We start from the raw sequence: 24,769 nt of genomic DNA on the forward strand, positions 1-24,769 counted from the left end.
CACTCAGGCATTTCTATTTCATTTTTACTGTTTATTGTATCTTTATGTACATATCAATCATCCTTAGCTCTGGAATTTGTGTTACCACATTTTCCTCTACTGTTACATGTCTTAACAGTACACTAACTTGTTTGGTCTAACTCTGCCTTTTTTAGTCAAGATGATAAATAGCAAGTGGACATGCTTCCTTTTGTTCAGATGTATCTCTTCAGACATCTCTTAATAAAGTATCTTCTAATCTTTCAAAGATTTTACAAGATGCATGGAATTTAAATTCTACAGATCACGCTGCAATTCAGCGAAGAACACCTGAACAGGCTTATCTGTCTTCAAGCATTTAAGTAGTTCCTTTGACTTCCAGCAGTTATTTCAACAAGACTATTCAAACACTTAAAAGTCTGCCAAACTATAGGCTTAGGTACTTTGACAAAGGAAACCCCTTAAGGTCTTCCCTTATTTTGCACATGGTTTCAGTAACTCTGCCTATTACTTACTGATCTCCTGTGGAGCAGGACCAGGCAAGCTTTCAACTAGATTGATTCCGCCATTATTGGCTGTGTATAAGCAGCATTGAAACCACAGATACGGCAGTACTGCGAGAGGAGCGGCTGGAGAGCAGCCCTGCAGGAAGGGACCTGGGGGTGCTGGTTGACACCAGACTCAATGGGAGTCAGCAGTGTGCCCTGGCAGCCAAGAGGGCAAATCGCACCCTGGGGTGCATCAACCACAGCACGACCAACCCGACAAAAGAGGGGATTATCCTGCTGTATTTAGCATTGGTGCAGCCTCACCTCGAGTACTGTGTGCAGCTCTGGGCCCCACAATTTAAGGAGGATGTTCAGGTACTCGAATGTGCCCAGAGGAGGCCAACAAAGCTGGTGAAAGGGCTGGAAGGCATGTCCTATGAGGAATGGCCAAGGACTCTGAGCTTGTCTAGTTTGGAGAGAAGGAGGCCGAGGCGTGACCTGATCGCTCTCTACAGCTTCCTGAGGAGGGGAAGCGGACAGGGAGGTGCTGATCTCTTCTCCCTGGTGTCCAGTGATAGGAATGGTGGGAATGGTTCAAAGCTGCATCAGGGGAGGTTCAGACTGGACATTAGGAAGCATTTCTTTACCAAGAGGGTCGTCAAACACTGCAACAGCCTTCCTAGAGAGGTGGTCGATGCCCTAAGCCTGTCACTGCTTAAGAGGCATTTGGACAATGGCCTCAGTAACATGCTTTAACTTTTAGTCAGCCCTGAATTGGTCAGGCAGTTGCACTAGATGATTATTGCAGGTCCCTTCCAACTGAAATAGTTTATTCTATTCTAACCAACATCCATGCCAATAAGCTGAATGAGAGAAGAAAAAGAACTAGAAAAGGGAATGCTAGGCAAGGATACAAAAAGTTCTGCAGCTGTATCATGAGCTCGGAAGCACACCAGTTTATGCATTCTTGCACAAGGCACACATGTCCCAACAACCTCCCTAGAGCCTGTACCTATATTTTCCTTCCAGTCTCTTCTGTAGTATCTTCCCTTTGCTGCAAAACATTACATTTCACAGACAGTATCAAGGCAAGATTCAGCTGATCTTTCATACATGTTTTTGTCAAAACAAGATCCAAATCTCAAAAGTAGAAAGGAAATCTAGATAACTAACTCACAGCTATAGCTGCCAAAAGGTAGGCAAGATGAATCCTACCACCAAAGCACTAACCGTTAAAAGACCAAGTACAGACAGACAGATCTCTGTGTGTTAATGCAGACATAAGCAATTTCTGTTTCCCTGAAAAAATATGATTTGCAGATGTTATTTATACCTTCTATATAAACTCCATTTAAATAATGTCTGACAGTCTCTCTGCCCCCTTCTCCCCACACCATTTTGTCTGTAAATACTTTGCCTATGTTAAACTTATTGCTGATACACCAACAGTTTCAGTAATTCTGCCAGAACACAATGCTCATTCTGGTCACGCTTTTATTTTGTTAAAAAGAGTATGTAATTTCTTTAACATAGTATTCAGAAGGACTGATGTTTTTCATTTAGTTGATAATTTTTTAACATGCTGGCATAAATGAATATTAAGTGTATAAATACATAAATATATTTATTTACATATTAAATATATAAATATTATAAACAGTGCTTATTCATGTACACTATTCCTTTTCTATGAAATATAAAATTAGAGACCCACTGGCAATAATACATTTTCCTAAAGGTTTATTAGTTTGCCAAAGACAAGATGACTGTAGCTTACCTCCCTAACTACGTTTTCCTTCTCCGATCCCAATTTTCAGTCATTTTTCAGTTATAGACCCTACTTAAATAATGGGTATTCTTACACAGATACTCTTTCTTTTTTGTCTGTAAACAGACCTTGTTTTATCTGAAATAAGTAGCACATTAGAACTACTAAGACAATCTGAACACTGCACATCAAGAAAAAAATGCTTCTGGAATCCTTAACACATACAGAATCACTTAACAGTCTTGCACATGGGCAGAGTTGTACTGAATTTATCACATATGTTAATTAGTCAAAGAATTTTTTCTTCTATGTCCAATTTCCAAAAAGAAAAGAAAAAAAAAAAAAGGAGGAAACCATTTCCCTGAGGTGAGTGGATTCTCTGTCCTGTAGGAAAAGATGTTGTATTCAAATTATGTCTTGTACATGAATTTAAATAGGAGCAGATAAATAGATGCTATCAAGTCACAGTAAGATATTGCTACAGTTTGAGTTAAGCCTTAAAGAAAGTTAGTTTTAACAACCATACTTCATTTAAGCTATCTACAGATCAGCTTTAATTTCTAGAAACTGGGTGAATTCATACAAGAGACCATTTTCTTAGCTCCCAGCTGCACAAGTATATTTTAAGACAGTTTGGTCCATGTTTCCATGGCATATTTGTATAAACAATTTGTACTGAAGGTGTCCAACTTCATCACACATTTGCTATCTTCATCAGAATAATCTGTGAGACTTATTAGAACAATTAGCCAAATTTTGAGAAGTTGTTCACGTAAATAAAGAGTAATTGTATTGCAACACTACACAGGAAGTCTGATATCATTCCAGAATACACACACACACACACAAAAATGCAGCATAATCCGCAGTTTATACATTTTTCCAACAGAGCACTTGTAGGCCTTGTTTAATGGGAAATAGGAAGAGAATAACAAAACATAGCCTTAAGAGAAATGACATTACACTACTCCAAATAATACCAACAGCAGACAGTGTCTAGTCTATAACAATCATATGATGGATTAATAATGGATTAAGAACAGTCACTTTATAATGAAGTCTGAATCCAGATGGAGCACTGACCACCTATGGAATACAGCAATATTAAAAACTCATGCATAATTCAAACACATTGTATACGTCTTACTGGGCAAGCTGAAGGCCTTTTATACTATGAACATGCAACAGACCAGAGTTTATAGAAATAAAAAGACCCAGATACAATATGTATTTTAATTATCTCAAATCTGATAAGCTGATGTAAAAGTAATCCTCTCTAAGCTTTTCAAAGCTAGCTCGCCATACCTTAGCAATCAAATATTATTGAGTTTATAATTAAGTTTAATTAGGTCAAAGAATGTTTCAGTTATATTGACTCTCAAATACATAACAAATGATCACTCAGCACTAAAAGCAATCAAATTTAATGAACTCTGATATAGTGTATGCAAATGTAGCTTAAGTCTGAGTAACTTTTTGTTTGTATTTTATATTGGGGCGTATTTTATTAACTTGCAAGTAGACAGATGAGCACTAAGACTTTTCCAGTTCAGAATGCACTAATAAATGACCGTTTGGAAGAGGTTTATTTTCAGTAATAAATGTTCTATTTAACCAAAATAAATAACTCTTCTGAGGCTTTGCATATGGAATTTTATCTTCTTTATGAAAGTGTTTTACTTGTCTAGTTCATCATGTATTTGTTCTATGTTCCTTCTCCTCATAACAAGAAAAAAAAAGCAACTTCCGTGAATTTACAACAAATTTTGCATACAACTGATTGCAGACAAGAACTGCATACCATCGCCCTATTTCTTCTTCTGAACACGATTTTGCTTAAATAAGTATAATTTTATTCTGAAAAGTGCAAGTTTTGCATTAGGTTTTACCAGCTTTTTGCTCTGGATACCTCCTGAGTTAGTTATGATTTTATAGAGTTGAGACTCCTGAGGCACATGGTATCATCTACCACCATTACAAGATTTCAACTACTTTGCAGTCACCCCTTTTGCAATAGCCATTAAAAATACATTGCTTTTAACTACCTTGCTGAGTGCTCTCTGTAAAAATCTCCAGATAACTATGTCCATCGCCACTTTTCTAAGTGTGATATACTAGCTATATTTAGCAGCTCAAAATTCCCAAAGAGCACTTGGCCTAGAGAAGCTAAATTAATACCTTGTTTCCAAGAAAGGTGCAGAACATAGCTAAAGAACTGGCTACCTGACCCTGACTAAGGAGCACAAATCATTGCACTCACTCCTCCAGCACTCCACCAGGCTCAGAAGAAGGTTGCACAGACTGAAGACCCACGTTTCAAAGTCTGTGTCAGAATAGAACAAAAGTGGCAGCAGCAACAAGGAATGAAAGCACAGGCAGAAAAAAATCTTGAAGCAGCTCAGAATCTAAGTAAGGAGAGACATAGTGTCTGCACGAGGAAGAATACAGAGAATTGTAGAGCTCTGGGGGGGTGTTTTAAACACAAAAAAGTACTTAGCCCTCCATGATCTTTAAAGCTGTCTCAGTTTCTCTGTCCCAGTTCTCCAAGCTTTGAAGGGACATCTATAAAATCTAAATTTTATGTAAGCCATGTTAATTATATGATGTCTGTAAATCAACATGCATATGCAAATCTAGAACATATCACCATTTTAAGAGCACAAGCATGAAACACACTACAGGCTGAGTTAACTGTATAGACTGAATACCAGTTAAGCCTTCAGGTGGAGGCCGACATGAACAAAAGCACATCAGATAATATGTACATTTTCCTTTAAATGCAGACTTCAGACTGCAGTGGCCTTGTATGTTCATGCACTCAGCTCTCACAGTCTGCTGGCCACATCTGTCACAAGTTATCACAAACTATTTGACATTGAGGGGATTTACAAATCCACTTCTTTAAGCTGGCAATAAAATGACCAAGACCAAGACCAACCAGTCAGTTTAATAAGCCAGTTTATCAACTCCTGAAGCATCAATATCAGTCCAGATCACTGAACAAATACAAAGATCACTTAACATGCTCAGTCCTTGTCCTGAGTCAGCAAAGCTCCAACCAGCATTTCCTGTGAAAGGAAATTCTGTCTTTATGAGTGATTCCCCTGGAAAAGACAGGTGTTTCTGGCAATGGTCAGTCATAAAAAAAAAATTAAAATCTATTTTTATAAAAAGATTGTAGACAGATGATGATGTAAATTGGCAGGAGACCCATATGTATGTCGCTTTCCAAGGTATGAAGCAATCCAGTCTTTGAATAGTTAATACCCTCTTTCTTTGCCATCCCCCATGCTCTCCTGGACAAAGGTGGTGAACAGATGCATTTACACAAATTGGAAACTTTAGCCAGACTAAAAGATGGCCAGAACTTTCCATTGGCAAGTACAAAAAAGAGGCATATCCCTGAGGTGATGCCTGTGAAGCCAGTGCAGCAGTGACTGCAGCATGCAACTGACAGCGCTTCGTTACATCAGCAGCTAAGTGAGTTGGCGGAACTGGAGTCATTCACCTAATTATGTAAACCAGGAAGTATGCTGCACAGGAAAGTCTAATATGCTTATTTGTTAAATACATATGCTATTTAATAAAAAATAACCAATTTTATTACAGAGTCTGAGAGATTTATTAGCTGCAAAAATTTAATAAAGTATAATTATCCCAGTTAGAATCTACATTCATAATAGGGAACACATGCATTCACATTTTTATATTCTTAGCCACTGCCCTGGAAAATAAATGCTTTCATGGATGATATACATATAAGCAATTTGGCGCATCTTTTCAAAGACATGAGAGAGTTGCTAGACAAAGGAACATGAACATTTAGTTATTTACATCATGCTACAATCCAAAGGCTCCAACTGAGTGTAGAGCCCTCACTATGTCATTTCAAAACTGTCATTGCTTGGAAGGAAAAAAAAAAAGGTAGTGTAGTGGGCTAATTAAAGTCATCTCAGAATGACCATGACTCAGGCTAAGGATGGATCTCTGAGGCCAGTACCATGTCTCCAGCAATGGTAAAGAACAGCTGTCCAGGGAAGTGTGTGAAAGCAGATTAAACACCTACTGATAGGCACATAGTTTACTCTCCCAGACTCCAAAAGTATGCAAGTTCAAGGATTTCTTCAGATGGATCGTTTCACTTGGTCTAATAGCTCTTGATGGACTTTTCTTCCATTAATTTGACCAACCTACTTTTTGAACTCCCACAAACCTCTGGTATCCAGAACACCCTGTGCCAGAATTCTGCCACTGCTTGCTAGGTGACAAAGTATCCCCTTTGGTTTGATCTGAATCTACAAAGAGTTTCATTTGTGCCCTTAATCACAAGAGAAGGAATAACCTTACACTGATTGTATTTCATAGAACTAATCACCCACCATTTTTTTTTCCTAGTATATTTGATTTCAGTTTATACAAGTTTCAGTATATTTGACTATTTCTTATATGGGAACTGTTCTAAACTTTTGATTATTCTAGATAGTTCTATTAGTGCCCCCCTCTTTGTTTTTTTTAGACTTAAGTTACCTTGTATACAAATAGTGGAGAGCAACACAGTAAGGAAAGGTGATTTTGCGTAACACCACCACAGTTGGTTTGTGAGGTATGAACTGACTCTTTTTGAAATTTGCCTTCACAAACATGAGAACAAAAGACAACCAACTCTCCGCCCTGTAACAAAATCTATAATTGTTTGGAATGTCAATTATGGCTCTCTAAGAGTAAAACCCGAGATGACAAAAGAAACATCTCTCCCCAGTAGACCATCTTGTAGCACGTCTCCCTTTTCTTGTGCTTTTTAAGCACACACAAAGAAAAAAATGCTTCTACAGGTAAGTATTCAGCCACGGACTGCTGGATTCCAACTGCACCTCTCATGCTACAACATTCCACAGTGCAACTATAAGACTCTCTAATATTTTCTGATGACATGAGACACTTGGAACTTAAGGAGCAGGTATTCAATCTAGATGCATATTCAGCACTGTCTTTATAATTATCCATCAGCAAAATATGATGTGAAAGGAAAAACAGAAGTTTATTTGCCATGTCCAGAAGGCTTACAAAAGGTGATAGTTCTCCTTTACCACGATGATTATAATCTAATTGGCAGGAACACAAGGCATTAGAAAAAGCATTAATTCTTCCTGCCCAACTTGTTTTAATGTCGACAGCACCAAGTTTTGATGGGTACACTTGAACCAACACCTAAAGCTAAAAAAACAAGGGTGTTGTTCTGAGGTCACATGCCAAGCTGATTTTCCAAACCAAAAGGCACTTTCCCTCTCAAAGTCACCCTGACAGTTTAAGTCTTCTGTTACAGCCAGAGGCAAACTAGCCTTAACACCAATTATTATCAGTGATGACAGCACAGTATCACATGCTGAATAGGAAACTGTAGTATTATAATGTAGAAGAGTTAAGGGCAAAGTAAGTTTCAAAGACACAAGACATCGTATATTCTGTCTGGCTGTACAGCATAAAATAATCAATACTTTCTGGTAATAGAAAAAAGTGGTGACAGGCTTGAGGCTACCTCAAGCAAAAAAGATAAATCAACTAGGATTTATATAAATTGTCCATTTAAATAAACTGACCATTCTTCAAGATACACCGCATACCACTACCCATTATATCCTCACAGGATATTCCCCACCCTGCTGACCTGAGTAATTCTGAAGTCCCGTAAGGAAAGATTCAAACTTCTTCATTCATTCCTTTGTCACCCCTTTTGTCCCTACAATGTTCTAAGAATACAGACTTCAGTACGCATTTAAATTTAAGTAGTGAAGTTAACTGAAGACAGTGGGAATAGTTTTCTTAACAGCCCTCCACACATTTTATTGACAAGATCCCTCTAATTAGGGCTTTACAAGTATTTTCATGAAAATCAAAATTCAACAGTTTTAATAGTCATTGTCTCGTAGATCAGCATAGACACATTTAGTTAATTGCTTTATCTTTTCTGCAATTCATGTTTATATTCACTTGTCCTGCCAATAATGTGACCAGCAGGTCGAGGGAGGTGATTCCCCCCCCCCGTACTCCGCTCTGGTGAGACCCCACCTGGAGTACTGCATCCAGCTCTGGGGCCCCCAACATAAGAAGGACGTGGACCTGTTGGAGCGAGTCCAGAGGAGGGACATGAAGATGATCAGGGGGCTGGAGCACCTCCCCTGTGAAGACAGGCTGAGAGGGTTGGGGGTTGTTGAGCCTGGAGAAGAGAAGGCTCTGGGCAGACCTTATAGAAGCCTTCCAGTACCTATAGCAGCCTTCCAGTCCCTAAAGGGGGTCTACAAGAAAGGCGGAGAGGGACTTTTTACAAGGGCATGTAGTGATAGGACAAGGGGTGATGGCTTTAAACTGAAAGAGGGTAGATTTAGCTTAGATATAAGGAAGAAGTTCTTCACTGTGAGGGTGGTGAGGCACTGGAACAGGTTGCCCAGAGAGGCTGCGGATGGCCCATCCCTGGCAGTGTTCAAGGCCAGGTTGGATGGGGCTTTGAGCAACCTGGTCTAGTGGAAGGTGTCCCTGCCCATGGCAGGGGGGTTGGAACTAGATGATCTTTAAGGTCCCTTCCAACACAAACCATTCTATGATTCTCTGATAATAATGGTTACGCAGAAAAGCAGTATCAAGGAAATAACATTTTATAAATTTTAAGTAGCATTTAATAGCTGGAAATGAAGGACATTCTATTGCTTATCAGTAAACCATGAACCTCACTTAGCTCTATGCTTTCTGTCTGTACTTCTGTGGGCCAAATTCAGAGGTAAAATCACATTAGATTGTCCTCCTCTAAGAATTCACCTATTAACAGAAACTGTACCTTTTCAGCAGTATTTAAATCTTTAGCTCTTAGCCAAAACAGAAGTTATACTCGTCCAAGTATTTCTACAGCAGCATAACAGCTTCTACACGAGAGAATTTTATATAATTGTCTTAATTATACAAGAATAAAATCCATACTCTTTACAGAAACATGAAAATAGTTAAACCCAACATTTTCCATTCCAGATCAGTCAGGCATCTAAAAAGCTATCAATTTGTGCAGAATAAATAGTCGATTTTGAATTTTCCCTAAAGAATAACAATTCCTTTAAAACTCCTTTAAAGGAGTAACAATTCCTTTGAAGTTGGGCCCAATGTAAGGTCTAATGTGATTAACTAACATTAAAGTATTAACTAACAGACAAGGTCAGACTACTGTGGGTTTATGATCTCCAAAATGGTGCTGGATTCTACCCAGCCCACTTGAAGTGTCTACAAGAGCTTGCATTTGTCTGCAGCCATCGAGGCAGATGAACCCTTAAATGTAATTACTTCTTCAAACTACAGGTATACTTCAAAAATAAAATTAAAATCTGACCATTAAAGAAACCACAGCACTAGGTTTGACACCTGCTAATAAATAAGAAACTGTTAAAAAAAGCAGCTTTTATTCTCCATTTTTTAACTTACTTTTTCTGTCTGTACTATGAGAGGTCTACAAGAAGAGAAAACTGGTTCAACAGCTGACTGTAAACAAAACACTGAAAGTGATGATACAAACACTGAACAGAAGGAATGGTAAATTTTCCTACATCTATTTTAGTTCCATGGATTTGAAATTATAAATGCAAGTGTACCCTTAAGTCACATAAAAACCAACACACATTGCAGTTTACTGCTTACACTCATTAATACTTTGATTCAACATCCACCAAAATCAACAGAAAGGGACTTGGAACTAGATGATCTTGAAGGTGCCAGTCAACTAAAACTATTCTATGATTATAGCTTATTTTTGAAGTAAACAGACAACAGTTACTGTAGTAATTTTTTTTTAAATAATAAAACAAGTCAATATTTCACCCTTACTTAGAGAAACAAAAAATTCACAAGTTAGAAAGAACCTATTTGTACGGAAAAGTATACACATCATAAATTGTGCAGTTTTTATAAAACATGTTTTCTGATGTCATCTTCACATCTGAAGTGTGTGATAGAGTAGCATAGCTGTATGTAATGTCCACATCACTTCAGCATTAACACACGTAGGTCTCACAGCTTTATTAATATCATATTACAGAGTTTCACACCACCAGCATTAACGACCACTGACATAACTGAAATAAGATCTTTTTCTTACAGCTGTGCAACGGGATAAAAGGTCTGTTTTTAAGTCCTGCATTCACAATGCCCTTCTATCCTGGTAATTATTTACTAAAAAGAGATTCACTGCTTTACAATAAACTGTCATTTTGACTTTTTTTCTCTTTAAAATTTTACTACAGAAAAATGAAAAGCAGTAATACATCAAATTTAATTTTTTAGTAATAAGGAGAACAAGTTAGTCATGCTATATATGAAAACAATACAGCTGAAAAGATGAATGGGTTTATTTCAGAGTACCCATAGTAGCCACGTTTTAGTTCGTGGGGGTGGGGAGGGAAGGCAATAATGAAAATGAAATTACTCACACTTGTATCCAGGCTGCAGACACTGAATGTATCTTCATCTTGAGTACTCTGCTTTCGTTTTTTCTACAAAACAAAGTGAAAAGAAAAGCTCAGTTTTGATGAATAGTGCCAACTACCATTAGCTTGATCCTGAATCAGGTATATATAATGAAGTCATACACATACATATATGTATAGTTATTTAATTTCTCTCATCATCATTACAATCACCATGCATGTGAATATAAACTCTTATTTTTACAAGTTGAAAAGCTATCTATTGACACATTAGTAAATCAAATGCTGTTTCTTCTGCTTAAAGAGAATTAGGTTCACTTCAATTAAGAAACTTATTTCTAACTAAAAGCATAAGTCATTATTGCATATTGTAAATTGTACTTTGGCACTTGATAGGAACTTTTGTAACTAGTGAGACTGTCAGGAGGAGAAACTCATATTTTGTGTCACAAGCTTATACTTAGATTTTTCAAAACACACATTCAGCAATCAAGTTACTATTCCCAGACAGTCAATATTACATAGTGAGGATAATAGGTGAAATGTACTGCAGGAATTAAATTAACATATATTTGGATTTCAATATCCATATCAGTGATTGCATTCTGCTCTATATTCAGGTTTTGTTTTGGAAAATGGCAAGCCCTCCCTCATGTCATTTCACAGATTCACCACAAGATTAATCTTCATGCCCTTCAAATAAGAAGCATGAAATTCCATTTAACAGAGCTCTGCATTTTCTACCAGGCCAGGAAGATTTAGGAAACAAGAGAAGTCACAGAATACATGATGCTTATTTATCCAGCTGTGTTGTCTTCCACTGTCAGCTACAGATAAGCATTCACACATAATAATAGCTGCGATTTAGTTTCCAGTCTACAGAAGTCAAAGATGAGCAATGTAAAGAACAAAAACACTCATACAGATGCCATATGGAGCTCCTATGTTACGAGATGACGAAAGCTCAGCTAAAAGGTGGAAGCTGCATGTTCTGCAGGTATTTTTTAATTGCTTATACATATATATATATAAACTGTATCCCTCCTCCCCAGAACCCGTGCTCCTAGCTCTTCTGAAGCCTGGAGGTTTCATTCCATCAAGCTAGTAAAACAACCGTTGCAACTACTAGGTTGAGCATATGGTTTCTGAGAACTGTTTCTCTGATGAACGAAGATAAGGAATATTTATCATAAAATCCAGAAGTTTTGATTTCATGCTGGTTTAAAATTAAACTGTAGGTGTTGAAACTTTTTGTATTTACTCACTAGTTTTCCGCAGATCTTTGACTTGTGTAATCACATTTAAATACAATTTCTCTATTTTTTAGGAAATAACTTGTCTCACTTTTTTCTGACAATGATAATTTTAAAGTCTAGGACAGCTGTGTGTCCTGGTTTCTGCTTAACACTGTTATTATTCAGAAACAGAAACTGGATCATGAGTTCTCTCACCACATTACACAATAAGAAGTGTTTTATGAAAAGTAATTCTTCACCCGCAGACTATGCACAATCAAATCCCTCTTACCGTTACAGTACAGATTTTCAGCAACAAGTTAAAGGACAGAATAGAACCCAGGAATTTCTGGACCAGACAACACTGAGCAACAAACAGAAATATCTGAAATAATACCGAGTATATTTGTTTATCCTGTGGCAGTGTTTTATAAGGTTTGGTTTTTTCCCCCACAGGATAAACTAATCTGAATTATTATTCTAGGGTTAGCCAATATGAATTCATGATGAAAAACACAAAACAGGGATGAGATCTGTAAAGTCAGTACTTTGTCCAGAGGGTAACATTTCCTAAGATCCTAGTGAACATGTTGCAGACTATTCTTCAAACCTAATTAGACTTCTCTAGATACAAATGCATGTGTCCTCCAGTTTTCCTCAAAAAATTACATATTGATTCTACTTAAATCGACACTGAGCCTTTACTTTGCAAACAAGAAATTACAAACCTAAAAGGTACCATCCCTCCCACACAGTGGACACAGGTGAAATCAAAACAAAGGGTGTTTAGATTTGGAATACAGATTTCTACAAGAGAAGGGTAAATTAAAATGGTGTATGGATCTGGTATACCTGAATCTATACTAACTGATGATTCTGGTGTATGGATAGATGGGATGCCACTGCATTCACAGCTTGGGTTGGTATTGGTTTAAGTCTGACACCTTTAGTTATGGAAATATAAAAATGGTGTAAACCTAAGCCTCGGTCTGCAAAATATTAGAATAAAAGTTAATTCCAAAAGAATCGCTATAATAATACAACATCACTCAAAACAAAACAAAACAAAAAGTTAGATGCTTGATTAGAGTATGTGTTCTCAATGCTCTATATACAGGTCAAATTTAAAAAAAAAAATTGTCTCTAAAATGAATACTATGCATTTTGGAACTGTAACAAATGTTTTTTATAATGGAATAAATGCAATTTCATTGTTAACAGAGTGTGACAAATGACCACACACACAACAAATAGGTAGCTCCTTTGTTAAGTAACTGATTAAAAGACTCTTACTGGTGGTCACATGGCTACAGATTAAACATAGAATGTGCCATTCCCAACACAGGCCAACTCTAATGAAAGCAGATTGAGACTATAAATTACCTGATATGAAGTACAAGTTTACTAGCAAGGCTACAGGATTAAAGTGAACTTGAATGAGACAGGACATCCTGTTACTGTAGAAGGAAAGTTACACAACAACAACAATTATGTGTGGGCCTCTGACTACTACATTCAAAGTGGGTATATGGGTCCAAAACATAGAGGTATCATGGACAAAGCAGTGTCCAAGGCAAGGCTATTCAGGTAAAGCACAGCAGAAAACGTAGTTAGTAGTAAATATTAACATGCTTATATTGTCTTTAGAGACAACCTCTTTGGTTATATAACTAACTCTCAATATATTCAGTAGCAACTGTGATGTACACACCAAAAGGGATGAAGACAGGTAAATGTAAGAAAAGCAATTACATATTGAACGAGTCTGGGAAAGCCTCCACAAAGTAGATCCCTTGCTCTACCTTATACTTTATTGTGCTAATCAAAGGATCACTCCTCACCTTATTTTAGCTCTTCTACTTGCTGAAAAGTAACACACGCACACAAAAATCTGCCTGACAACATGTATACTATACTATTCTTGTTACCTGGAAGTTTGCAAGTATTACACCACTTCCATTCTCTCTAAGTTTGTCTCAGCAGCTATGCAAGACAAGTCATTTAATACAGAAATTGTTAAATATCAACCGCTGCAGGCAAGATTAATGTTTTAAATTTTCTAAAGAGTTTCAAGGGCTATTATCATTGTGTAAGTGTGTGTGTAGGGGGGAAACACCATGGCAAAAAAAAAAAAATTCCAATAATTGAGCTACCAAATAAATTTCTTTGCCCATAATAAATGGATTAGAAGCAAAGATTGCAGTGGATATTGTGCAGGGAGCATAAGGTGCTCATTAAATTAATCCCTGCTCTTTGTGAGGATCTTTTACCCAAAGGAGTTACAAGCCCTGTCTTGGTTGCCACAGCACAACGCAGCTGACCTGTGAATCTCTCATGTTCCAGAAAAATCACCCCTTAAATATTGCTCTCCACCTTATGTTTTAAATCACACGGCACATCAAGTAATACAAACTTCACCCCATTCTCAACAATTCCGTGTTTATTCCTTTCACAAAAGATCCTAGAAGTACAGTCTGATAGCTTTAGCACGAACCCAGAAGAAGAATTAATGGATTAAGCGTTGTATGTATTGCACACATTCATAGTAGAATAAGCGTCACTGCAAAGCCGAGGATCTTTAACAGTGAAATGAATTTATAGCCCAAATACTGAAATTAGTTAAGTGGCATATTAACAAAGAAGTTAAACTTCCTGAGAGAATCTAAGTAAGCAGTGCTCTGAGAGGTTCAAATATCTACTTGCACACATTGCTTGAATGACAAATAAACATATCAAACAAATCCTAACGGCATCATAATGTATTACGGTAGATTTTTCATACCAGCTTATATTGTCACAGAGGACTACATTAAGCCAAAAAACACAATGTGTGAATCTTTATTCAACATGACACCTGCACTGGCCCAGGCATAGCACTAGGGAGAAAGTACTGCCTTCTTAATTCCATTTTATTACCTTGCACGTGAAGTATCCCTAGTTCTTGTTAATATCTCTTACAATTATCTATGGCTGTACCAATCACCATTTTTAATACAATTTAATAGGTCTTTTTAGGACTATATGGCTTGAAGAAGCATGTGCAATAGGGAGAAGGAAAGCCCATGCTGAGTGTGCTGTATTAAGATGACATACACTAAGTCATCCATGAGTATACCCATGCAGACATCTTACAGAAAACTGCAGAAGATTTAACCACAAAAATGTCAAGGGATAAAAAAGTTGAGGCCTTATGGATACCTGAGCATGCCTGAATTATATACACAAGTTAAGTAATACACAGTCATATTCTAATATACTGCATATGCATGTTGTTTTAACAGAACCATGTCCAGTTAGAGATTGTATCAGGTTTTGTTTTCATTAAAATCCCATAAGAAGCCCTAACATATTATGAATACTATGAAACAGGGATAAAGTTTTAAGACACATGACCATTAGCATTCCATATCTTTGTTCCTGGGAAGCACATTAAAGCTATTAATGTGAATATTCCTGAAATTTTAAACTGAACTATCCAATTAGAACCCATCTCTATTTTAAATTCAGAGTAATAATATTAAAAATAATCCCATTAAAAGGTAGTATGCTATCCTTATACTAGACATGATCACTCATCATCTCCAGTGTATATTATTTACATGAGTAATGTCATACTGCAGCATTGTATGAAATACATTTAATACAAAATACTGTGATTACTCCATATTAGGCTATAAGCAATGGACAAATGCCACCTGCTATCTCACTGCAGAGTATTGTCCTGGTTTCAGCTGGGATGGAGTTAACTGTCTTCCTAGTAGCTGGTACAGTGCTATGTTTTGAGTTCAGTATGAGAAGAATGTTGATAACTGGTGTTTTCAGTTGTTGCTAAGTAATGTTTAGTCTCAAGTCAAGGATTTTTCAGCTTCTCATGCCCAGCCAGCAAGAAAGCTGGAGGGGCACAAGAAGTTGGCACAGGACACAGCCAGGACAGCTGACCCAAAGTGGCCAAAGGGGTATTCCATACCGTGTGACATCACATCTAGTATAGAAACTGGGGGGAGTAGGGGCAGGGGATCGCCGTTCAGGGACTAACTGGGTGTTGATCGGTGGGTGGTGAGCAATTGCACTGCACATCATTTGTACATTCCAATCCTTTTATTATTACTGTTGTCATTTTATTAGTGTTATCATTATCAGTTTCTTCTTTTCTGTTCTATTAAACCGTTCTTATTTCAACCCACGAGTTTTACTTCTTTTCCCAATCTTCTCCCCCATCCCATGGTGGGGGGCGGGGGGGGGGGGGGGGGAGCGAGTGGCTGCATGGTGCTTAGTTGCCGACTGGGGTTAAACCACAACGAGTATTTCTTTATTACAATTTTTATGTACTTGAAACAAACTAAATTGAAAAACATTAAGAAGCTGTTTGCCTTGCTGGGAAAAAAGGACAGCTTGCAACACTTCGATAACTCCCCTCTCCTGCACAATATTTGTAGACCCTAAAAAAGGTCTGCGTGAAAAAGTATACCAAGTATCTGTTCTGAATAGAAATGTGTCTCTGACTGCCCATACAGATGCATTACATGCATCTGAATGTGTACATCTAGACTGAAAAATGTTTTCTATCACACCTGTTTTTTTTTTTTCTTTTGAAATAAAATAAAATAGAAAAAATAAAAAAAAAAAAATCTAAGTCCCCAGACCACAATGACCGGGTGTGTAACAATTTTGAATCTTGATCCACGTTTGTGGTACTGTTGCCTAAAAGGCTGTGATTACATCCATAGTTATAGAGACAGAACACTTCCTGGTCTTAACATAGCAGGAAAGAGTTGTTCTCAATAATTATCTCACAGGAGATGAGAAAGTAAGATATCCAATTATATATTAAAGCAGTGATTTAATTAAAGGAATTAGAGCAATAAGACATTGTTATAGGAAGGCTGGATTAACATCCTCTCTCCATCACAGGGTTTTAGTTATCAATACCAGAGATTTATATTTTACCACCTGGGAGATAAAATGCAAAGATGCACAAAAATAGCTTGATAAAAAAACCCATCCTGTGATGGGGAAGGAAATGCTTTTCAGAAGAATCGCTGACTTTTGCTAAATCATCTATCCATTCTAATTGCTTAGAAACGTGTCTGCACACGGACTGGCATCAAAATAAATAATAGTTTAAGACAATGTATTTGCATAGGTGCATAATACCCTTAAACCTTCTAAGTCATAGACAGACTCGTTTCAAAACAAAACACAAAATAACTTACTTTTTAAGCCCTTTTTTCATACAGAAATCAATTTAACAAATGAGGATCCATTCATTCTACCAAAAGACTTTCTCCACATACCCCTAAAACAAAAAGTCCAAAATAAAGAAAAACTAAAAACCATTTAATCATTCTGTATTTCAAATTGTTTTCATATAAAAATATCTAAAACCCTTAGCCTTTCTAGAAAATGCATCTGGGCATACTTCAACACTGCTAATTGGAAGAAAGCAACTTTGTAAAAGACAGAGTTCTAATATATGATTTAAATAAATATAAGTAGGTAGAGGTGCATATATATACACATACTTATATATAATCTATAAGTGCATATACAAATACATATATACATGTATATATCACCTACTTTGGGGGGGGGGGGTGTTTTGGTTTGGTTTGGTTTTTTTTTCTTTTTTAAAAAACAAGGCAAACATACCACAACATGTTCTACTATGGTTCCTTTGAATGTCCTATTAAGATTTAGGGGGAGGGAAGTATGCAATGAACTAAAAATTATTTGGGTAAACATCGTTAAACCCAAGTTAAAGAAACAGTTTTCCATACCAGTAATAATTCGAAGTTTCTTTAAACGGATTTCTAGGTGGCAAAATGAAAGTTAACATATTTTTTGCAAAGTTCAATAATGAGAGCAATTGTGGACTCCCAATCCTAATTCTCATAATAGAACATCACCCCACACTGCATTTTCAAGGGAAAATATCTAAAGAGGCATGAATGTAAACATATTTTATATCTCTATTTTATATGTGAATGATTTCCTAATAAATTGCCTACTTTTATGAAAGAAAATTAGGTCATGAATAATGACCCAATGAATGCATTCATTCATTAATGTATAAACACTGCATTTTCACCAAGTTTGTCCTATGTTATACAAGTTTAATCAAAAAATAAAACCCCTTTAATTAAACAAAACCAAAATTTGCAATAATACAGAAAAGGGAAAACCATTTAGCCAACAAAATTTTTTAATCATTTTTACTGGTGAGGAAAAGGCAAGAAGGGATTCACTGTTCTGGGTTTTATGCTCCCCTCCAGTTTATGGTACACTATTATCAAGGACAACCCAAAGGACAGTATCTCTATCAGACTGAGTTAAAAAAACAAAACCAACCAAAGAAAAACAATTTTAAGAGATCACGTAGAATCAAAAATAAAATCCAAAAGGGATTAATGTGGAAGGCAGGGAGAAAACAGACCAAATACTTAACAGAAAGTCAAACATCATAGGCCAGAAAAGGTTCAAGCCACATTCCAAAGGGTGGACTATGTCTGCATGAAAAGCAACTCCACTACATGGTTTCTTCTAATTTTAAAAAGCAATCAGTATCTTCTTAGCCATCTGAGAGCGCTCTCAGTCTACAAGGAACCTTCACATCAAATGCCTGATGATGGTCTTCTGCACTAGGAGTCACAGTCGATGTTTAAGCAGCCGGGAATAAGGCAGGAACATACCATCATTTTCTTTCTATAAAGACATCAAATCACAACAATAGTCCAGACTTTCATGTGAATTTCTCATCACACTGTTTTTATACAACATTCCTTCAAAAAAATCCAGTTAGCTTATAAATTCACTTGATATGTAAATCATTTTTATCAGCAAAATCCATATGTATATATTCAAATACACTAGTGATTCTAAGCACTCTTCTATTTTTAAATACCTAATGTACAGAAGCTGGTAAGTTCAAAAGAATATTCAGACACTACAGTTCTCATCTTTTTTCCTTTGTAGTTTGTCAGTACTTCCACACCCATCCATAACACATTGATCCCTCTCTTTAAAAGCCCTGAAAAATACCACTTGCCAAGACCAAATTTATTCCTTTAATGACTCCAAAACCTCCACCTGCTGTTGCTTCTATGTTAGATCTGTTTCAAGTTTTCACTGCTTCCATTTCAAATCACATTCAAATGATCTCAAAGGTATCAAGCTCCCAGTTAGTTATATCGCAGAGTATGGAGGATTCCAAGTCAGGACACAGAGTCCAGTGATGAGGCACAAATAGTAGAAAACAGATGTTAAAAAGTATGCCAGAAGTGAAGTAGAATGAAAGAAATAAGGACAAACCTGACTGGGAGGGAAGTATTTCAATTCTCCAGACTAATGTAAAATGTTTCCAGAAGTTTCACACATGACACAGCCAGAACACAAAAAAGTTAAAATATTTCAGTTTGGGCTTCCTGATACAACAGAAGGAAATTCTGACTAAAAGCTTCAACATTTTTCTCACCTGCTGTTATCACTCAGTTAACAAAATATGCCTTGGATCCAGCTCAAATTGGGTATGAAATTACTAGGCAAAAGATTAATAACCTTCTATCTTAAGATTAGTTGAATAATCACTAATTTAACATTTCCTGCCACAGGTGATGGGATATAACATCACAAAGCAGACTTCAGAAGAGAACTAGAAGAGGCAGCAGTGGTATGCATTACCAAGCTTCAAGCCAGAACGCTTGTGACACTGAAACAAGAATAAGCCTCAAGTAGGATTACCCATTTTCCATCTTATCACATTACTGTTGCAGTGACATTCAAGTGTCTAAGATGAAATAAAGGTACAGATGCCAAAAAAAAAAAAAAAAAAAAAAAAAAAAAAAAAGAAGTTTTGGCCTGGCTGATACAATGCATAGTTCTAGAAAGAAGTCTGTATAGAGTGAAACCATGTCATACCAATCACATAAGCATCTCTGTCTACAATAACCAGCTGGAAAACTCTGAATTTCCTATTGAATATGGTGTTCCTCCTAAGTTTGGTTCAGAGCTAACCAATTACAATTTCACAAACAAGTGATAATACATTCCCTACTTTAAGCTCATTCAGAGCGATGCATCTCCTGTCATCTTTTAAGGCCAGCCCTCTTTTCACTTTACCGTAGCCTATCACCTTCATGCCAGTAGTATTATTCCTCCCTGCTTATCTTTCATTTCCATGGCATACCACTGACAGTTCTAAGAGCTTGAAGGCATGGGAAGACAACAGCATCTTAAAGCAAGGTTTCCCAGAGCATAGTGCCTTTTTTTAGCTGAATGATGCATCATACGTGCTTTTTGAGACCATAACTTCAGAATACTGAATTCTAATATAAAGTTTTACAAAAAGAACAGAACTTGTTATCCTGCATTCCAATTCACAGTTCTTTACATTATGTTGGCAAAAAGAACGTGCTTAAGCTCTAAAGAGAGTCAAAAATTCCTTAGTTTTATAATAAAACTGGTTTCTGCATATATTTCCGCTGCCCTCTACTGTTCAGAATACCGAAGACATTACAGGTTTCTTTTTCTCAAGAGTGGCACAAAAATCTAAACCAAAGCTTTATTCCTTTTGAGGGAGAAACAGTCAGAGATGACCCAATAGCACAGTTTGCACCTAGTCTGGTACAAAGTTTTGCCTTTGTTCTATTTCCCACTCTGCACGTGTTCAGCTGGCAGGCTCTTTGTATATTGGTGTTAGTAACAAAACTTGCTTTTCTTGATGTCCCAAGCAAAATGAATGAAAAAAACAGACTCTGCTCTAAGTCTGTCACAACACAGCAGAAAACTCTGAAATGGAGATGAGGTAATCTATGACACTTAAGACTTTGCCACTGAAACTATCTAAGCACTTCTGAGGAATCATTCGCATCTCTGCCAGACAAAATGGCAGCTCCTTTTCACCTTTCTCTGAGCACAGAGAGCAAGCTTTATTTCTGCAGTGCTTATTGTGATAGATTTGAGATTTTCCGGTCAATGTATTATAAAATGAACACAGAAGTGAACAATGAAATGAAAGTTATGTTCAATGTGTTTAACATTAACAACAGGAAATGGGTGTGCATGTACGGGATGCTGTAAGGACAAGGATCAGCAGAGCTTTGTTTGAGGACTGGTATTTATTCTATCTTTATTTAACCTTCTTCCTTCCCCTTTTCGGAAGACGGGGGAGAGTATCAGTCACTGGAATCTAGCAGAGAGTTAAACGTGCTGAAACATTTTCAGTTTACTGTAAAGTCTGAATCAAATTCAGTTAAGTTACATACTTTTATTTCTTTCTCTGTAGGAGTTCTTTGTTACATGAGTGAACAGCAATCTTTATTATATGATCCTTTCTCAGTCAAAACTTTAAGATTGCTACATAAATTATGGTTTTAATTAACACAATCAATACCTAAGGATTCTAAATTCACCTACCATATAAATGAAAACTAAAGATGCAATTTAAAAGAGTCCATACACTGTTTAGATTCATCTTCTGTTCTCACAAACACTTTTCAGATGGGATATGTCTGATCCAGTTCTTTGTGCCCCCAAGTAATATCATCAGTCAGCAGGCAAATAATCCCTGGATTCCTTTGCCTTTAGCAAGCTGATGTGATGAAGTTGCAGTTCCCAGCCTTGTATGTTTGTGTTGAGGGAGTTTATTATAGGTCTAGTTGTAAAAGCAAGGACAATCAAAGCTTGGCTATTTTAATGCTCTAACTCTACCCTTAAAGGTTTTGCACACTTGAATGCATGGGGACTTACTCTGACTGGACAGCAATGACCTGTACTTGCCGCGGTTGACCATTTAATCACAGCTGTCAACCACCACTTCTGGTTCCAAAACTGCTACATCTGCATACGTAAGAGCTAAGACTTTTTTTCTTGGAACAAAAATCACAGTGAAATTTTCTCACTTGAAAAGCAGATTCATTCAAATGACATTTTATTATTATTTTTATTATATTATTTATTGTTTAGGTTTATTCTTTCTTTGTTTTTAAGAATGTCAGGGATCCAACAGAGCTTCTTATTGTAAAAGAGAGCTTGGATTACTGATGCTGTGCACAGCACTGGAACCACATACAGCAGAATGAAACAATTTCCATAAACTAGGTCTCCACGTGGCATTCAATTGGCTTACATTTGCAGAAACTGCATTAATCCCTTATTATTCTAATACTCTACTGCTAGTCTGCTTTCCCCCAGTCTCCTGCATTCAGCACCATTATGCTGCTGTACCTTTAAAACCCCAGACAGGTTCCTGCATATGGCTTTTGATCTAAGCATCTCAAGTGCTCTTCTTCAGCATCACACAGAATAGATAAAATGGCTGCACCAAAAACGGATTCTTCTGCAGATAAAAACAATACCACTTTACTAAAATTACACGTTGCTATATCTATTTTGTGGTTCAATATATATAAACACAAACACTTTAGCTCCATTTCTCAGGAAACAAGCTTATGGGATATTGGTCAATATCCAAGTGACTCCCAATTCTTGAATTATTTTATTTTTGTAAAACTTGTTGCCCAGTTTCAATGAAAATTGACAAAGAGATAAAGACTTATATCATTTTGGACAAAGCATATAGAACAGGAGACAGAATTTGCACCCAACTTAAAAGATTTCAAAGTAAGCTCAGCAATATTAGCAGATGCTAGACAATCTGTGTGAGTTTACTTCACAAACATGCATCTCCCTGGTGTTCCATAAAACTGTGGCATTTATTGGATTTCTTCTGCTATAAGTTTTTGAGTGAATGATATCTAAAATATAGCCACAGCAAATATGCATATTAAGTACAACCAAAAAGACTACACCAATTTAACAGTATGGCAGTTAGTAATCACCAGTCCCATTCTTAAGCTATTTAATAAGAACTGAGAATTCAAACATGTAACATCTATTAAACTAATTTTCACTAGTTGAATAGCTCTTCATTTCTCTGACAGTGTTAATAAACTTTCTGAGCCTGTTGCAATTTTTATTTACCTTTCTTAAACATGATTTAAGTCAGAATTGCATAAAGCATTCCAGATAGCATCTTAAAAACATCCTGTGCAATAAATTGATCATCTCTCTCTATTGAAAATTGTCACAGGGAACAGAAAAAAAAAAATATCCCAAATATATATCCCAATTAACAATCCAGTCTTAAGCTTCAGTGTACTTAAGTCACATTCTCCACAGCAAATCCAAGTGCATATAGGCCCTCAAACATATCCCTGACTTGCTTTCCTGGCACTACAGGCCCCCACCTTTATCATGTTTCTAAGAACTTCAAAGTACAGTTTTATTCAACATATATGCAAATATTTTAAGTAACTTTGCTTCTTAAGTAAGAGGAAGCTCTTTAGTTTTCCAACAAGTGGAAGGATGCTACAAGCTGAGACTAGAGGTACAAAGTTAAGGGATCAGATTTATGCACTTGTGACCCTAATGTGCTACTCTTATTCACATATTATTAACAGCCCAAAACTAAAATCCCATACAAATCATTAAGAACAATCAAGTAGTAAATGCTAACCATTGCAGCATGTAAAACAGGTTAATGTGTACAATGCAGCTCTTTCTAAATTATCCTGAAAAGTTTGAAATGACAGATTTTATAATATAATTGTATACTCTGTTCTACTGCTTAATTAACATTACAATCGGTAAGTGTTCCCCCCAATATTTAACCTAAATCTCCCTTGCTATGAAATAAGCCCACTTATTCCTGTGCTACCCTTGGCAAATACAGAGAACAAGTACCAACTTTATAATTCTTCCCACACACTCAAGAGACAAATGTATACTTGTACCTCATATCAAGTCTTATTTTTCTATACACAACATGGTACTAAATCTTTTAAACTTTCTTCATAGGCTGTATGTTCTACAGTTATTATCAATCTGGCTACTTTTCTGACCACATCTTTCCAAAGTGCAATGTCTAAAACTGCAGGTGATACCACATACACATGCTGCAGAGCAGAATCATTATGCACTGTAAATACACTGTAAATAGGATCTGTTACAGCTTTCACTTTGACAATGGATAGACTCATGCACATATCTATAAATGTTCCCATGTAAACCCTAGCATCAGCCAAAATCCTCATTTTCACACAAGGAAACAGAGATGTTTACACGTGTATGATAAAAAAACCAGAAAAAACCAAAACCAGAAACATAAAACCACCATCCTGCAGCAATAAACTACCAATACATAGAGAAAAATAAACGGTCATCCATCCCATTGGGAATATCAGGGTACATTAATCTAACCTTTTAACAAATTTCTTTCCTTACAGAAGGAAACATTCCTGCTAAGCAACGTTTTGGTTTCATTAATACCCAATTTTAAATCCTGGCATGCTTGGCAGCAATATCTGTGCAATTTTAACTTACTACAATACCACACACACAAACAATAAAAAGTAACACAATCCCAAATTTACACTTACCTGATGATGCACAAAAAAGCAACACCACACCATGAGGTACTTCTTATTGTACTCAGATTTTAGAAGGTTTCTTAATCTTTGGCGTGACAGTGAAAAGTCTTTGCTACAAAGGAGTCCCTATGTCGCTCCTTCACTTTTCGGCAGGAACTCCTCCCCATGCAGCCACACAGTTTGCTCTCGCTTCCTGTCATGCAGTGTACTAGAAGTGTCAGAAGCTGAGTGATACATATTGCCATGTCTATCTCTGTTGTGGTTTTTCCTCATAGGCTGCTTCAAGTAATATTTGAAACAGACAAAAGTTTTTTAAAAATTACTAACAAGTGAATGGCAACAGTATGGTAAAGGTAAAGACATCATTAATGTGTTTTTCAAGTAATAGGTAGGTCTTTGGGAACTTTGAGACTCA

At 36.6% G+C, this 24,769-nt stretch overlaps 1 protein-coding gene across 1 annotated transcript in view; it reads right to left on the minus strand.

Moving 5' to 3' along the window:
* Positions 1-24,769, minus strand: part of ARHGEF3 (Rho guanine nucleotide exchange factor 3) — a 140,769-nt gene that overhangs the window by 55,610 nt on the left and 60,390 nt on the right. The window contains exon 4 of the mRNA XM_052777527.1: positions 10,698-10,760. Coding sequence (XP_052633487.1) covers positions 10,698-10,760 — 63 coding nt within the window. The remainder of the gene's footprint in view (positions 1-10,697; positions 10,761-24,769) is intronic.

Source organism: Harpia harpyja, chromosome Z (genome assembly GCF_026419915.1).
Source record: "Harpia harpyja isolate bHarHar1 chromosome Z, bHarHar1 primary haplotype, whole genome shotgun sequence".
Classification (NCBI taxonomy): domain Eukaryota; kingdom Metazoa; phylum Chordata; class Aves; order Accipitriformes; family Accipitridae; genus Harpia; species Harpia harpyja.